Source organism: Daucus carota, chromosome 4, assembly GCF_001625215.2.
Source record: "Daucus carota subsp. sativus chromosome 4, DH1 v3.0, whole genome shotgun sequence".
Taxonomy (NCBI): Eukaryota; Viridiplantae; Streptophyta; class Magnoliopsida; order Apiales; family Apiaceae; genus Daucus; species Daucus carota.
Window position 1 is genome coordinate 41,825,102 of NC_030384.2, and position 18,220 is coordinate 41,843,321.

The window sequence follows — 18,220 nt, forward strand, 5'->3', positions numbered from 1 at the left end:
CCATATGAACTGATATATTCTATTTTAACAATCTAAAATATTAATAACATACTATTTTTAAGTTATAAGAAATCTGTAGGAAAATTGCATATCATTTATTACCATATGAACTGATATATTCTATTTTAACAATCTAAAATATTAATAACATACTATTTTTAAGTTATAGCCAGTATCATTGAAGCAAAATGTCTTACATGTTCAACAAATTTTACATAATATTTTACAGGTACCATTTAGCCAACGATTATAACCAACATTGTCGGAGATACTCTGACTACCGATCAAGATTTAATCTATACTATCCGGTCATGTGGGGATTAAAGATCTATGTTCCCATATTAGTTTATTTTAATATTAACTAGTCGAGGTTCTCCTGTATATAATCCCAAACGCAGTTTTATTTTTTTGAACCGTGACTCTAGTTCTAAAATACATTTTTGATTCCCAACTTAGATGCTGAGTAGAAAACGCAAACACTTTTACTTAAAATATAACTAGAAAACAAACAAAAACACTTGTGTGCATGTTTAAAATACAAACTAGAATAGCACGATTGGATAACCCAGCGGTGGGTTTATCTTCTGTTGTCCCCGGAAATCCGGATTCGACTCTGGCTCACCCCGAGAATTATTGGAACAGATATTAATTTGTATGGCATATTAAGCATTCGTGAGTTTTTTCAAGAAATTTTTGGCCTGAGAATAAGAGTCTCGACGGCTTGGCTAGACAGCTAGACTTAGTTATTAGATCATAGGATATCAAAAAAGAACTTCATCTACATTGCTGTTAAAAAATCTACCTTGAATTGCTGATAGTAGTGCTGCCTATAACTTGCACTCTTTCATCGAATTTTGTCAATTCTAACCCAATATTAGTCTCACAAAAAAAATAAATTATTGACATGCATATTCTGCCTTCAGCTAGACTCAAACTATTAGTTATTAAAGACAAGGAATATCATCTAGCTGCGGGTCTTAAAAATTAAGAACGGGAGATCAATAAATTTTATTAGTGTAACAAGGGACTGATAGTGGTTTTTAGGGCAGCTAAAGAATTGATGGAATTTGGTCAAAAAGGTATAATTTGTAGCAAAAAAAAAAAATTTACTAATGCAAAGTAAATTTCTTAAGGCTATGAATATCTGAGTGATACTAGCCAAAAATTAAAGGACACTAAGTAGAATTAATAAACTCTCAGATGAGAATACAAAAAAAAGCTAATGTAGTCAAGAAAGGCTGTTGGGTGGTCATTGTTTCCTGTTGGTGACATGATTGCCCGGCTTATCAAGATAAACCATGCAAGATTGCAAGTTAAAATCTCATCCATTAACAAGGAATATAAGGATAAAGAATAGAGATAACAGGCGGTACACACTTGATGACTATGAATCTATGAGGATGTGTACGTAGGAGATGTGAATGCCATTGCCCCCATTTTTCAGTTGCACCTGATTTCTGGGTTCTCTAAAATAAGAAAAACTATTTCTCTGAGCACAACAATAAATGTCTGGAATTAATTTTGTAACCAATTACATATCCCAGTTCCCAACAAGATCAAAATAATTGAACTGGGCTCATATCAATAATTTACCATAGAAATAGTCCTACAGTCATAATACCACATAACTAATTTACACTAAAACAGAAATCATGTAATAACAACTTTGGCAATAACAATATATGGTTATTCCTTTATAAAAACTTACGTCTGCAATAAAACAAGCTGATGGCAATGAATGAAACCAACAACTATATATTAAAAAGAAAAACAGATAAATATGGTAGAAAATCAGCCTTTGCAGAAGTGAAAAACTATCACCCAGTTTTCATTTCTTGGACTGGGATGGTTGACTCATTTGCAAGGGATTGGCAGTAGTAGCGGATTTCTCCAAGATTTTTAGTGCTTTCATTCTCTGCAACTCTTTTCCTGCAAAGAGGAATGATTAAAAACTTATAGCATGCTTTGTTGGGTCATCATGCCAAGTTCTGTTCACTATAACATCTGTCATCACTTGGCCGAATTGTGAGATATGGTTTAAATGCGGAAGGAAAATAGTGTATTTGACCTAATGGTATCCAATAACTCGAATCACTAAACAAACTGGCCTTACTAATCTATGTTCAGGCAATCAAAATAAAATTCATATCCAAAATTGTCTGCCAGAAACAAGGTACAACAATGTCATCCAAATGCAACTCAATTTGTTAGGAAAATCATGGTAGCAGAAAAATTCAAAAAGCATGTAGTCAACCTCACAAATTACCCATATTGCACCATAACATTTGGTATTAGATAGATTATTCAAGGAGAAAAAATGGTAATACAATATCATAGAGTTGAGACAATAACAGCGAAGAATGATGTTATACATCCAATATGATATACTGACACTGTCATATGCGATTACATTAAACATAGATGGAGACTGCGCCAACTGAATGATGAAAAGAATCTAGAGTTCATTTTTGCTAAACTACCGATGGTAAAGGCTTCTGTAATATACTTGCTTTGATTTATACTTTCATTTTGAGTTGCTAAGGTCTGTCAACAGTTATCTGCATTTTTTATTTTTTTTATTTATTGAAGGACTTGAAGTTAATTCAGTTATTAGATCTTAGGCATATTTTATGTGATTCCTGGTCTTAAAGTGGAGATTATAAATTGTTTCAATTTAGGCATGAGAAATTAAGATGATAAAGAGAATGATTTCTTAGATTCTAGGCTATTTGTTGCATCTCTTCTGTTCTGCATCACTTGCCTCTATTGAATAAAAATATGATGCCCTACTTGCATATACATCTACCTAACAGCATGTTTGGAAACTTAAATTTCATTGAAATTCTGGATTTGATCAAATGACATGTTTGGATACACAAAAAAAAAAAGTTGGGTTTGAATTTCATTTGAAATTTAGGACATTCAAATATTAGTATAATGCTGAGAATTTAAAATGACGCCTCAAATCATGTCATTTGAAATCTAAAATTTGAAATGAAATACATGTTCCCAAACGCAATCTTAAGGAAGTCTACACTACGCTGCTAACTAATTTTGTATCCCAAAATATGCATACATAAGAAAACAGGAGTAAATACCTTCTTCTATTGTTAATTGGATTGCTCTTCTCTCCAGTTCAACTGCATATATGCTAAGTTCTGCTGGGGTAAGATGACGAAGCTCTGTTAAGAATAAAAGACAACAAAATGAGTACACCTTTCAAATTGTACAAAATAATAGTGCTTGGCAATATCTCGTCAACTAGTAATAGTAGTAGAGTATAACAACTCACTCTGAACGTGATCCCTGCAGATAGATTCGTCATCACACATTTTCAAGAAGTTCTGTAAATGAATGTACCGTTCCTCCCATTTCCTGTCATCCACCCTCCTAGAATGAGCTGAAATAGGTACCTTTGAGATGACTTTAGAGCAATCATTTTCAGCAGGTCCCATGCCATTACCAGGATTAGCAAGAGAAATGGGTAATGAGTCTAATGGTGAATTTAAATAAGAACATGTATTCTTTGGAATGGTGTGATTAGACGTAGCCATAGAAACATGATTTGTATTATCCTCCAACACCAGAGTTTGTTTTGGGAGAATTTCTTGCTGCATATTGTGATGAGGCTTCGGAAGAGGATTGCTTACACTTCTATCAGCGTTGTGCCCAGATTTCCCATTCCCTTGGACAGGCTCAAGTTTCTTGCTAGTATACACAAGATGCTCCTTAGTAGTTGTGCGATCAGAGAGTGGACGAAAAGGGTGGCTTGTAAGCGACTCAGGTATGGGTCTCTTAGTTCCGCAAATCTTTGATTTATCTGCGATGGGTCCTCCATCCGTAGAAAACAAACTTTCTCGATGATATTGCAACACCCTATTGTCATTTTGAACATCTGTCAACGCCAACTTCTTTGTTGATATAGGTGGCTGCTTGTGGGATATACAAGTGTCCAACTCCAACCCACTGTTGCCTAGCTGATCTTTTTTGAGTTCTGAATTAATCATTCTCGATTCCAGACCTAAGAACTACTGAATTAATAAATAACATATTTTAATGCACATTATAAACCAGCTAATATGCATTCAAGATTTTTATGTTAAAATTTATATATCTATTGTCAACAAAAAATAGATGTAAAAGTACGGCTGAAAATTATAATAGCAAATAGGGTGGAAAAGTAAGAAAGCTATGTTAAATTCTAATGACATCAATTACAACATAAAAATGCAGAGAATTTAAACTTATAAATTTTATCTCAAATTAGTTAACGCCAATGCCCAATCCTGACTATAACTAAATAATGTTTTACCAACTACTAATAATAGTTCAAGACAGTCAAATCTGACACACGTCTACTGGGGAGTATAAGTAAAGAGGCCAGAACCTAATAAACCTATTTCAGAGTAAATTACTGGATGACACCAACAGCTTACAAGCAAGCAGACTTTACCGGCATAAAAGCACCAGATGAAATATAACAAAGTTTAACAAATAAACATTCATAAAACATATAGGAGTTGAGACTCGAGGAAAACTGAAACTACTTTTTTTTCTTATCAGCAAAACTGAAACTACTTGAACTAAAAAAATTACTGTAGCACAATTCAACTCCAGGCTTGTAGACCAAGTGGCTACCCAGCCTACCCCTCGACAAGAAATGGAGCGTTCAATCCCCGGGTAGGGCTACTAGGCAAGCAAGTGTGAGTACAGCAGCATTTAATTTCAACATTCAACTTACCAAAACAAGGACCCATTAACCTTCATTTATTAATTTATTACGTGTTTAGTATAATGCTCCAGTGTTCTCCAGTTTTGTCAAGTTAGGCTCCAGTCTCCACAGGGAAACTAATCAGTAACCTAACATTGTATAACACTTCTAAACTAGTAATGAACACAAACAAAACTACAATATGATAAGCTCTCAATATTCCCCCAAATTCCAGATAAAGTAAAAAAATAAAAATTACCCAAACAAACATAACCATAAAGTAAATAACCACCGTCGATTAATCCTAGTTTGAACCACCCTATTTTACCGCACTAAATCATCCCCTTTATGAATTCAAGGTCGGAAAAACAATAAATAAACAAGAGAGATATTATATATTGATTCTGAGTGTGAATATTCAAGGAGGGGGTGTTTACCTTTTGAAGCTATAGGAAGATGAAACAAACAGATCTGTCTGGGACTCTGGGAGTGTGTATGTAGTTATTATATTATCTATAAAAAGTTAAAAACGCGGCGCGGGAGAGATGGGTAGGGGGGAGATAAATGGTGGGCTTTTTTCAAAAGAGGGAAGCATTTTGCCTCCAAAAATAACATCTTAGGGAAGGTTTGTGCCTTGTGGGCCGTTTTTTCTAGGCTTGTTGCGAGAATGGAGTCTTTTGTTTGTGAGTATGCAATTTGTTTAAACAAGGCTGGAGTCGGGGCCGGACGGATTTCCGGGAGAAAAAGACTTGAGTGTTGTTATTTTATAAGTAATGCTATTTATTTCAAATTATTCTAAAAAAAATGTTTTCAAATAGGTCATGTGTCAATCTCGGATGATTATACTGGTGATATTGCTATAATTGCAGGAGGCTCATGTTTGTTAAATGATTGAAATCTAATAGAAAGATAAAATTTTTATTCCGTAATTATGATGATAATCTTTTTTTCTAGTCTTGTCACTTGTGTGTGGGGGTTATTTTTGGATGAATCCAAATATTTTTCTTCTTTATATATGAGTTTACTGGCGTTTTCCAGACTAGCTTGGCTAGTCTAAGCAAAACTCGTGAAGGAGTAGATTATTTAGTCCGATTTGTTGTGATCCTGATATCGAAATGGCATGATATAAGCGAACTGCCAATACAAGCACCTATATGGACATGTCATGACCACGTGGACGATCCTCACATCATGTTTGGGGTTCGACCCTACGATGGGGAGCTGAGGAGCCGAAGAGAATTAAGGATCACAATTCGCGGAGAGTGAGCTGTTACATAACAGTCAATTTCAAAAGGCCGGAGAGTTAGGAACATTTGTAGGCAATCAAGAGGTTACATTAGATGTCTTGAATTCGATGAACATATTTAAACTTGAAGGTTATGTTTTAAGTTGCTCAGGAATGGAGGCAGAGAGCGAATCCACAAACTAAAGAGGGGGAAATTCGTTTATATAAAAAAATCATGTGATAAGTACTTTTCGTATAACAACATATTAATATAAAAAAAAAATAGTAAGGTAGATTAAAATTTCACAACGGGGCTTAAATATAAAATATTTTAAATTAGAATTTTTCTACAGGAGTTTAGATGTTTAAGCCGTAAGCACTTCTAAATCTGTTTGGATTGGAATAGTCCAATCAACAATCATAGAGGATAACAGAGCTCAAATCAACTTCCAAGCTGAGTATGACTATGGGACTAATCTGTTTGGGAGTGCTGTTAAAAATTGCTGTGCTGTCAGAAAAAGTGCTGGTAAAATAAGTGCTGTTGTAGAAATCAGATAACTGTTTGGTAATTTTTTGATATTTGCTTATTTTGAGTTATAATATTAAAAAAATAATGTTTTTGATGAGATTTGATAATGAAATCTGTAACAGCTTTCTGCAAAAGCTGAAAAGCAGATTTTTCTAAAAGCATGGGAGGACTTGCTTTCTCCAACAGCAGCTTTTCAGCTAAAAACTGCTGTTCGGAAAAGCTGCTTTTAGATTTACCAAACAGTTTTTCACCTGCTTTTCAGCAAAAAGCTGCTGTTGCTGTCTGCAACAGCAACCCCAAACGGTACCTAAAAAAGTTCATTTGCACATGCAAATTGTACCCGTTTCTAAATTTCAGTTTCGAAATTTCTGAAAAATGAAAATATATATGTATTTAGACTACTGCACTTTGAATTAGTTCATAGTCATCATCGTGAATGTACTAAGTGCTGTCGTGATCCATTCCAAAGCAACCTCATATGAGAGGTGTTGAAACAACAGTTACAAGAGTTCCCATTTCAGGCAACACATGTATTGCAAGTTTCATAATTCCGGTGTACAATGAGTAGCTTTCGAGCACAAATACTACCATTTTTTACCTTCACTTGAAAGAATTATCATATCATTTCCGGTGATGAGAGAGACACTTGTTGCGGATAGGGTGGATGTAACAAAAGAGGGGACATGCGTCCCCTGACTTTTTTTTTTTATAATATTTTTTCAGAATTTTGCATAATTATAGAAGTACTCTTAATAAATTTGAAAATATACATGTTTTTCATAAATTTGCTTGGTACCTCTAAGAAAGCAATCATAAATCTATCCACAATTTTAAAAGCTCTGTGAACATTGTGAAGTTCGAAACACCTGAAAACTGCATAAAGTTTTGGACATTAAGATTTAAGGAGGAGACATATAATAATTTTTTTGTGTTATATCAAGTATAACTAAATTCTGCATACAAGTCAACAATCACACGGTGATCTAGGGGTGTACACGGGTCGCTCAAACCGTTCAACCCGACCCAAACCGGTCCTATTTTTGGCCGAACCAAACCGAAAATTATAAACCGTTATTTGAATGGGTTGAAATGGCTCCAACCCGGCTTTAATGGGTTGGGTATGGTTTTAAATTTTATTAGGCCAACCCAACCCAACCAGAAGATATTATACTTATGTATTTCAATTTATATTATAGCCCACCTTAAAAAGAAAAGAAAAATAAAACTAGTCACTTTACATGCGATGGATAAGTGGTGCTGAACATCCTATTTTCTTCTGAACTAAGGACCTGCCAATTTTGTTTTCTGTTTTGGCTTCGTTTTAGTGAAGTTATATTAGAGTAACAAGTTATATCAGTAAGCATGGCATGTAAGGATGGAAACATTCAGTAGACTGTATAGCAAACTAGCAGTACTATATGTAAAAACAAAAAAAATAAACTAGCCTAAAACAACGGAGTATATGCAGAAGCGTTTGAGTGAGTTTAAAATAAGTATTTCTTAGTTACAGTGAGAAAAGTGAAGTATATGCAGGGGCCGTTTGGCTTAAGTCTGTTTTTCTTATAGAGCAGTTTTTTTATTTTTAGAGTTTAACAGTAAGTTAATAACCCGTACAAACCGGCCAAACCAACCCAACCCGAAATACGACAAATCAGGTTGGATTGGAAATTAATTTTAATGGATCGGGTTTAAAAATTGACAAACCGAATTTAATGTGTTCGGTCAGAAAAAAACTTAAACCGGGCTAACCCGGCCGCGTACACCCCTGCTGTGATTAGGCCTGTCAATGGAGCGGAGACCCGACCCGATCCGATCCGATCCGGGGTCTTTTTAGCGGATATGGATTCCTCGAAAAAAAAAACCGATCCGAAAGTTGATCTGATAAGAAAAATCCGATTATAAATAGAGCAGATATGGATTTAAGGTGATCCGATCCGTTAATGACCCGATCCGGTAGAATATATATAAATATATAAATATATATATATATAAATATATAATAAATATAAATAAATAAATATATTATATTTTTTTAGTTGCAGTAGTTATTTTTAGTTATAATAGTCCCTGATATTATTTATGTGAGTCGTGGGTTGTGATTGTGTTTGATTAATCGTTTAATTAACTAGTATGAATGAGTTGTAAAGTTATAGCAAATTGTATTGGTATCTTGAAAATTCTATCATTTTGTGTATTTTCCTTCTTAATTTGTGATTTTAATAGAATAAAAATGTAAGAAGCTTCTTTGATCACGACATCTCATTTCATCCTATCCTTCCTCTAAGAATCGCTGACATGATTTTTAAAAAAAAATATTTTTAAATCTAAGTAAAAAAAACTAAATGGATCCGGATATCCGATTCGTGATCCGTGATCCTAATGGATTCGGATATGGATCGGCCTGTAAAAAATCCAATCCCGATCTGATCCGAATCCGATAAAATAAATGGATATGAATATGGATTTAGGCTGATCCGATCCGAACCCGATCCATTGACAGGCTAGCTGTGATCAATCCTTGGTGACATTTGAATGGTTTGATCAGTTGCTTAAACATGAGCCGGTGCAATAAAAATAATTATAGGAGGCCATAATACAATATAAATCAAAATTTTAAATTTATAATTATTATAATTTTTACAATATCATATTTATTTTACAAGATATAATAATATATGATTTAATTAAAAATGATACGCAGTACAATGATCACAAGCAACCCCGTTATCTAACGAGTATCGCACAAAAAGCTGACCTCTTGTGTTATCTATTGTCTCTCCGCGTCTTTCTTCGATACAAACTTGATCGCGGTTGACACGTATGTAAATTAGCATCCATTAATTAAAATTTAAAAATAGGTTACTTATACACAATACACAGATACATACAGATCTCGTAAAAGCTTTCTCTTCGATATCATCACCGTCCGACTTGATGGCCAACGATTTCAAGTTCCCGCCGGTCGTTTTCCCATCGGGCGGCAACCCGGGTCCGGGAAGCCAACGCCGACCCGCGACGGCGCCGTTTCAATCCCCCCGTTCCTCAAACCCCGGAATCCCCTTTCTCTCCTTCGACGTCGGCGCCGCCGCCACGTCATTCCCGCCGCCCCAATTCTCCAGTTCCGGCAGTATCCCCGGCGGATTCGAAGACGAACCACCCCTTCTTGAAGAACTGGGTATCAACACCAAACAAATCTGGAACAAAACCATGTCGATTCTCAACCCGTTTAGAGTCAAACCCGATTTGCACGAAGATTCGGATCTTTCGGGCCCGTTTCTATTCTTAATGGCATTTGGGCTTTTCCAATTACTCGCTGGGAAGCTGCATTTTGGGATCATATTGGGCTGGGTCACTGTCTCCGCTTTGTTTTTGTACGTTGTTTTTAACATGTTAGCGGGTCGGAATGGGAACTTGGATCTTTACAGGTGTCTGAGTTTGATTGGTTATTGTATGCTGCCTATTGTGATTTTGTCTGCCTTGTCATTGTTTGTTCCGCAAGGTGGAGGTGTTATTTTGGGAGTTACCGGTGTTTTTGTCATATGGTCGACAAGGGTTTGTACGAGGCTTTTGGTTGAGTTGGCTTCGTGTGGAGATGAGCATCGCGGCTTGATTGCTTACGCTTGTTTTTTGATTTATGTTCTGTTTTCGTTGTTAGTTGTGTTTTGAACTCAAATGATTTTGTATGGATTTTTGCTGATTTCTAATAACTGATGATAGTTTGTTTTTCTTTTCGGTTATTGGCATTTATCATGTTGATAAAGGTTTTACACTGCCCGGTTAAAATTGTGATTATGAATCCGAGCATTCGACTAGGTTCATACAAGAAAGTAACTTCATGACGGGGCTTCTTGTTTATCGAAAGAGTTACAACTAGATTCACAATTTGTTAGAGCAACTCTAATGCACCCATTCCTTACCTATATTTGATCTACATGGACAAGATTTGAGAATTGAGAAAAAAAAGAGCTCCTCCAACGCAACTACCTATCCTTATTTGAGGGATGAAAGCAAAATAACTTTTTTGATCCCCAATATTTTAAATAACCATTAATATATATAATATTTTAGGGGTTGAAAATAGGGAATTGCATTGGGCTTGCTCTTAGAACAAGAAACAGAGTTACATAATTTGTTAGAATAACAAACAGAGTTATGCAAGTTTTTACCAGTTAATATTAAAAGGGTTTGTCTAGTGTGTGCCCATGGGCACATGTTAAGCGCGGATTTTGAGATGTTTGGGAGATTTTGATTGGTGTGGTTGTTGCATTTGCAGGGGGGGTCCACCATTATTAAGATAGGAGAGCCAATCAAAATCTCCTAAACTTATAAACTTCCGCGCTTAGCATGTGCTCATGGGCACACACTAGAAAAACCGATATTAAAAATCTTTTACGTTTTTTGGTATTATTTTTTAACTTATTATATTGGACGGATGTGCATGACCGTTTCTCAGTGTAATGAAAATGATGAAAATGACCAACGCATAATAAATTTTGCACGGTAGTTTCTCACTAGAATGAAAATGATGTGAACAGCGTACAATAAAGTTTAGTCTACACAGTAATTCACTAAAAATGATGAAAATGACCAAAGCACAATAAATTTTGCACGGTAGTTTCTCATTAGAGTGAAAATAGTGTGAACAGCGTACAATAAATTTTAGTCTACACAGTAATTCACCGTTGGACTTTAGGATAAGTCCCGACCAACTTTCTCACTTCTTTCACCGATTAACTATTATTTTTCTGTATATTTCAGTGAAATTTTTTTCCCCAACTTTAGCCAAATTTTTACCTTCTAACTTCACCCAAAAAAACCTCCTATAAAATAATATATATATATATATAGTTAAGTTTTATGGAGTAGACAAAAACATTTGAGTATTAGAGTACGAGTTATAATTTTTCAGTTTAATAAAAAGTAATATTTTTCATTATCCAAATTTTCATGTAATTTATCATTTATAAGGTGTCTTAAATAAAATTATCAATCAATCAGTAATATTTTTCAACTATGACAAATATTAAGATTCATGTTCAGCTTATTAGTTATATGGCAATACATAGTATTTTTTAATTTATAAAAATAATTACTATCATAGATACTTTTCTTTTAATTTTTTTTTACGAGTTTATCGTCGGTCTCGGGACGTATTAAATAGGGGAAAAAATGAAATGATCGTCTCTGATCGTCTCTGTTAACAACATAATTCACATGATATCGACTAAATAACAATTATTGTTAACAGTGAATGCTCACAACTTAATGATTAATAATTTCATTATTTGTTAACAATAAACGATTACACCTTAATGATATTATCATTTTATAATGTGTATGTATTATAAAACTATGAATAAAATCGCCCACAATCTTCTTTATATTTTATTTGAGACTAGTCTTCTTTATATTTAAAAAAGTATTATTCAAATAGAAGACATAATTATCATTTATAGATTTTTATATCTTTCAAATATCGCTACTTACTTTATCTTCATATTAATGTCAAAATTATTCCAAAATATTATTAATATCTGAAAAATCCTCATGATTCTACTTTTTCTTCTCCAGTGATATTAATATATTATTATTACATTAAATTCTCCAGTCACACAATAAATGATATCCATAAGATTACAAAAAGATAACAAATAAAATCTACAATATTTTGTAAAATTTCATTGATTGCAATATCGCAGATATCATAATAGACAATCTGGAGATATGATTCTATCATTAAGAATTAAATTCGATGATCGGACGGTCGTTATTTGTTAAAGTAGCCGTTCCTTTCAAATTGTGAAGAGGAAAGACATTTCACCGACCTCTATATATACCACTCTGCAGACAACTTAAGGCTTGTGCATAGAGAGAGAGAGACTGAGATCATAGAGAGAGTGTATCTTTGGATTTAATTGAATTTTGTCACCGTCTCACTCCGATTTGTTTCTCATTTACAAGAAAGGGTTATTAATTTCTTCCTTATTAATTTTGTTTCTGTAAATATGACACCGAATTTTGGGTTTACATATATGTATGTGTTTTTAATAATGATCTACATGGATTCTTCAAATCTTATAACTTGAGTTTTGTTTATGATGAAAGATATGTTTTGTTTGTTTCCATTCATTACGATTCTTGGCTTTTAAATTTCATGATGATTGATTGGTGATGTTTATATTTTTTGCATGGCCCTTTGATTTTATATGTTTTATCTGTTGTGAATTAATGTTCTTAGGTGATGTTTGGATTTTGTAGATAATCTCAATGGCTGGTTCAAATGAAAACTGTGTTGGTGACGTTAGGCCCTCGATTTCTCAAGGTAAAATGAACTTGGATTTAGATTAATGTACAAGTTTTCCGGTGTATTTATTTAATAACGTACAGTAGATATTTGTCTATATTCTTCCATGTGAACTCTATGCCATTGTAGGGGGTTTCCTAAAAACTGCCACTCAGAGGGCTGACGAGGGAATCGGCCCGACCAGGAGGGCATTGAGTGTAATAAACCTAAATGGTGCTAGATACGCTCCGTATGTGGCTACCAAGAGAGACGCCTTGCGCGAGTAACTTCTAAGAACTGATAATTTTTCTATGTTCTCGATATTCCTAATTTGAAAACCTAGTTTGATATCTGAATTACCTGTCTTGTAATTTTATACAGAAAGAATGCAGTTTCTAGTACAAATGTACTGCAGAATTCCAAGGTGCATCGACCACTGACCAGGTTTGTAAATGGCACTTAAGGAGTCTCATTTCATGAAAATAGTTTAATGTTGTGCTCTGTTATCTCGATGTTGAGACTTGTTTATATTTATAATAATTTGGTGAATTCAGGAACTTTGCTGCACAGCTAGTGGCCAAGCAGCATCAACCATTGGTTGAGGTATATTAATTTACCTATTTAAGTTAAAATCTTTGTTATCTTAGACAAGGAAGCTAGTTGTGTATAATCTTATAGTTTGATCACATTGACATAGGAAATTAAGCAGCCAGTCCCGTCACTTCCAAAAACAATGAAAATATATTGTTCTATGATTGATGTGGATGAATATAAGGCCAGAGACAATTTTCCTGACCAGTCTTTGTGCAAAATGAACTAACAATGAGATGAATTTTCATTGATTTGTTACTTTATACTTCTAATGGTGTTAGAGAAGACTTCATTATGACTTTTATCTATAGGATGACGAAATCGAGATGGTAGATGCTGACATGGACATTGATGCGGGTGAAAAGAAAGATCCCCTTGCCGAGTACAAGGATGATTTGTACGTGTACTGCAAGGATGTAGAGGTATATCACTTGTTAAGGAAACACGTGGTGCTTGTATCTCATATAGTTGTTCTTTCAGATTACTTGAGTTTAAGCTTTTTGGTCTGCACATAGTAGTTTTTTATCTTCCACTTTTTACTTAATTGCCAAATTGCAATTTGAACATGCATTATATATTAGTATGACTATGTTGCTCTTAATATGAATGTCGATACGAGAATTTGGAGCATATGCAAGCTAATTTTTTATGTGATAAGCTTTAACTGTTAAGTCATTTTCTTGATGTAGATTTCTTTTTGCGCTCCACCAAACTACATGAGCAGTCAACTTGATATCAATGAAAGAATGCGACGGGTTCTGATTGACTGGTTAATTGAGGTTAGCATCAAAGTGAAAGTTTATTACAATGTTAATTAATATGCAGCAAATATTATTAACACTTTGATGAAATGAGCAGGTACATGACAAGTTCAGTTTGAGGCCGGAGACCCTATATTTGACTGTCAATCTGATGGACAGGTTCTTAGCTGTTCAACAAATCACAAGGAAAAAGTTGCAGCTGGTTGGGGTCACCGCAATGCTTATTGCAAGCAAATATGAAGAAATCTCAGCACCTTCTGTCGAAGATCTCATCTCGATAACTGACAGAGCCTTCACCAGAACTGAGGTTCTTCAAATGGTAATATCTAAAACATGTTTTCCTTTGCTTATTATATAATTTCTGTTGTAATCAGCTTTAGATATTCTAACTTCCTACTCGCAGGAGATTTTGATGGTCAACAAGCTTCAGTTTGACCTTTCCATTCCAACTGTGTATGTATTTGTGAGGAGGTTCCTGGAAGCTGCCAAATCTGGCAATGAGGTTTGTTCTTATTTTCATAGAATTGATGTACAAACGTATTCTGTATTTAGTTTATAATTAAGCTGGACTTAATACGAGAAGCTTTTAACTTAACCAGATGGAGCGCCTTGCATTTTATATGATCGACCTTTGCCTGGTCGAGTATCAGATGCTCAAGTTTCCACCATCTATGTTAGCAGCAGCTGCTGTTTTCACTGCGCAGTGTACTCTCGGGAAGGCAGCTGAATGGAGCACGCTGAGCGAGCAACTTACAGATTACAAGAATCATGAACTAAAGTATTTTTAACATCATTACCGTCCTTGATACTTAAGAGTTGAAGACTAAGTAGCTGTTTACTTGTTTCTACAGGGAATGCTCGCAGCTGATGGTTGGATTTCATCGCAGGGCCGCGGCAGGCAAAGTAACAGCTGTTTTCAGGAAGTACAACTCGTACAAATATGGATATGCTGCAAGCGCAGAGCCTGCACATTTTCTGTTGGATCCTTCCATTTCATCTGTTTTGTCTAGCCATCGGGCGGCAACCTGAGTCCAGGAAGCCAACAACGCCGACCCGCAACGGCACCGTTTCAATCCCCCCGTTCCTCGAACCCCGGAATCCCCTTTCTCTCCTTCGACGTCGGCGCCGCCGCCACGTCATTCCCGCCGCCCCAATTCTCCAGTTCCGGCAGTATCCCCGGCGGATTCGAAGACGAACCACCCCTTCTTGAAGAACTGGGTATCAACACCAAACAAATCTGGAACAAAACCATGTCGATTCTCAACCCGTTTAGAGTCAAACCCGATTTGCACGAAGATTCGGATCTTTCGGGCCCGTTTCTATTCTTAATGGCATTTGGGCTTTTCCAATTACTCGCTGGGAAGCTGCATTTTGGGATCATATTGGGCTGGGTCACTGTCTCCGCTTTGTTTTTGTACGTTGTTTTTAACATGTTAGCGGGTCGGAATGGGAACTTGGATCTTTACAGGTGTCTGAGTTTGATTGGTTATTGTATGCTGCCTATTGTGATTTTGTCTGCCTTGTCATTGTTTGTTCCGCAAGGTGGAGGTGTTATTTTGGGAGTTACCGGTGTTTTTGTCATATGGTCGACAAGGGTTTGTACGAGGCTTTTGGTTGAGTTGGCTTCGTGTGGAGATGAGCATCGCGGCTTGATTGCTTACGCTTGTTTTTTGATTTATGTTCTGTTTTCGTTGTTAGTTGTGTTTTGAACTCAAATGATTTTGTATGGATTTTTGCTGATTTCTAATAACTGATGATAGTTTGTTTTTCTTTTCGGTTATTGGCACTGGCATTTATCATGTTGATAAAGTTTTTACATTGACTGGTTAGAAATTGTGATTATACGAGACATAATTCGAGCATTCCACTGTGTTCATATAATTCACAATTTGCGAGACCGAGTACGATAGTTATGTCGATTATTACTATTTAATAGTATCAAAAATCTTTTGGGTTCTCTGGCATTATTCTTCGACTTATTAAAATAGATGAGTGTGCATGGTAGTTTGTAGGTGGAATGAAAATGGTTGCAGGGATATGGCTCGAGAAGACGAGGTGATATTGACAGAGAGAGTTCCAGAATGATCAGTAAAGAATGAGTGAGATAGGCTAGTTGAAATGCTAATCAATGGATCATGATTTTGTTTCATTTTAATTGGAGATATTAATTTTATGATATTAATTATATTCAATCCAGATATCAAAAAAAGTAAAATTTGTTTTCAATCAAACATTATAATTTAGTATCCAGATCCAAGTAAAATAATATGATCCCACCCGATCTTAGTCAAATAAAAATTTGATTAAAATAATACTCCCCTCAGTCCCAATTTATTTCTCTTGTTTGACTTTTTAGTGTCTAATTAACCAAATTTTGACTAAAATTTATATATATACAACAATTAGAAAAAATTATGACAAAAAATTATTACTAGAATCTACATCTATTCAACTTTAATGTATTTTTTCGATTTTCAAGATCATGTAATAATAATTTTACCGATCAAAGTTTGGTCAATATGATCACAAAAAGTCAAACAAGACATATAAATTGGAACGGAAGGAATATAACTCAGCTTGTCTCGTCCATATAAAAGTTTAATTAAACTATTAAAATAATATGTCAAACTCGTATTACCCAATATAAAGTTAATTAAAATAATATGATTCAACTCGTTTTATCGAGATAAAAGTCCAACTAAAATAATATAGCACAATCACGTTTATCCAAATAAAAGTCCAATTAAAATAATATGGCACAATCACGTTTTATGCAAATAAAAACTCGAAAATTAATCTATACTATATTATAATAAGCCAACATAGGTATAATTTGTAGTCGTACAAATTTTTGGTTTGTTTAGTTTGGTACTCTTTCGATAGAATTAGAAGTCTACAAGTCTACAATATATCAAGATTGTTAAACAATTTTAAATACTAAAAACACTCTATCTTGTATTACAAGACAAAAACTTTATCATTATCTTCATTTATAATTATAAAAGCTAAATTTTCATTAGAAAATAAAATTAGTTGATTAATATAATTTAATTAAATCCAATTCATTAATCAATAATACTAAGATAATATTAAAATTTAAATTATAAATAATAAATTAAGAATTATATAGTCGCCCGTGCTTCGCACGGGTTAAAGGCTAGTATTAAATAAAATCTGACCTGAACGTTCGTTGTAATATAAGACTTTTTACATATTTCTGGTAAGTTTGTCATCACGTAAAGTAATCTTAATAAAATATATTACAAATGTTTAAAAATGTTAATCAAAATACACAATCCTAAGAATATAGGATATTGAGATAATTTATGTTGACGAACATTTTCACTGAATAATGCAATATATATAAAAGTGGTTAATATCATAAATAACTTCTCTTTTATAATCTTTTTCGAGTTTTTCATCATAAGTCTCACAATATGTTAAGCGGAAAAAAAAGTGAAATATCAGACTTTGTGGACGACATAATTCATACGATATCGACTTAATAATTTAGATTTTATCATTTTATAGCGCTTATGCACTATAAAATAAAATTCATTCCAAGATATTACTTTTATTCGAAAATTTTTCATGATTCTACTTTTTCATCTACAATGCGATTAATATATCATTATTACATCAAATTCCCACATCAAACAATTATAACATCGATCAAGATTATAAAAAGATAACAAATAAAATCTAGAATAACTTTTATAATTCTATTGATTGCAATATTCTATACTCAACAAAGATAATCCACGCTATCCTTAAACAATAGACAATCTAGAGATTCGATCATTGATTAAAAAGAATTAAATTCGATAATCGGACGGTTGTTATTCGTTAAAGTAGCCGTTCCTTTAAAATTGCGAAGAGGATAGACATTTCACTGACCTCTATAAATACCACACTGCAGGCAACTTAAGGCTTGTGCAGAGACAGAGTGAGAGTAACAGAGAGAGAGAGAAATTAATCATATTTTTGGATTGATTAATTTAATTTTCACCATCTCACTCCGATTTGTTTCTCGTTTACAAGAAAGGGTAATTGATTTCTTCCTTGTTTATTTTGTTTCTGTATATATGACACCGAATTTTGGGTTTAAATATATGTGCGT

The 18,220-nt window shown here is 34.1% G+C and overlaps 3 protein-coding genes across 5 annotated transcripts; 2 read left to right on the plus strand and 1 right to left on the minus strand.

The window, feature by feature from the left end:
• Nucleotides 1-1,562: 1,562 nt before the first annotated feature.
• LOC108215609 (uncharacterized) lies at nt 1,563-5,461 on the minus strand. 3 transcript variants are annotated; one of them, XM_017388121.2, is made up of 4 exons: nt 5,149-5,461; nt 3,293-4,021; nt 3,099-3,182; nt 1,563-1,929 (listed from the first exon to the last, which is right to left on the minus strand). In XM_017388121.2, the coding sequence occupies exons 2-4, from the start codon at nt 4,005-4,007 to the stop codon at nt 1,829-1,831; spliced, it is 900 nt and encodes a 299-aa protein (XP_017243610.1). In that variant the 5' UTR covers nt 4,008-4,021; nt 5,149-5,461; the 3' UTR covers nt 1,563-1,828. The 3 variants fall into 3 exon arrangements, with proteins under 3 accessions (XP_017243610.1, XP_017243609.1, XP_017243608.1); XM_017388120.2 differs by having other exon boundaries at nt 3,293-4,028; XM_017388119.2 differs by having other exon boundaries at nt 3,293-4,031; nt 5,149-5,460.
• A 3,918-nt stretch (nt 5,462-9,379) lies between these two features.
• Nucleotides 9,380-10,286, plus strand: LOC108215610 (uncharacterized). The gene has a single exon (XM_017388123.2). The coding sequence runs from the start codon at nt 9,400-9,402 to the stop codon at nt 10,129-10,131; it is 732 nt and encodes a 243-aa protein (XP_017243612.1). The 5' UTR covers nt 9,380-9,399; the 3' UTR covers nt 10,132-10,286.
• Nucleotides 10,287-13,499: 3,213 nt separating this feature from the next.
• LOC108217392 (G2/mitotic-specific cyclin-2) lies at nt 13,500-15,201 on the plus strand. The gene is given in 7 exon segments (XM_064092571.1): nt 13,500-13,552; nt 13,623-13,761; nt 14,029-14,118; nt 14,198-14,419; nt 14,504-14,602; nt 14,700-14,878; nt 14,952-15,201. Coding segments are annotated over 7 exon segments (960 nt in total). The 3' UTR covers nt 15,130-15,201.
• Nucleotides 15,202-18,220: the final 3,019 nt, after the last annotated feature.

Bases quoted from the DNA above. Each gene is read 5' to 3' on its own strand.
- LOC108215609 (XM_017388121.2), bottom strand. From the start codon at position 4,007: ATGATTAATTCAGAACTCAAAAAAGATCAGCTAGGCAACAGTGGGTTG. The intron at 3,183-3,292 runs GTGAGTTGTTAT...TATTCTTAACAG, and splicing joins CTGCAGGGATCACGTTCAGA to AGCTTCGTCATCTTACCCCA. The intron at 1,930-3,098 runs GTATTTACTCCT...TCCTCTTTGCAG, and splicing joins CCAATTAACAATAGAAGAAG to GAAAAGAGTTGCAGAGAATG.
- LOC108215610 (XM_017388123.2), top strand. From the start codon at position 9,400: ATGGCCAACGATTTCAAGTTCCCGCCGGTCGTTTTCCCATCGGGCGGC.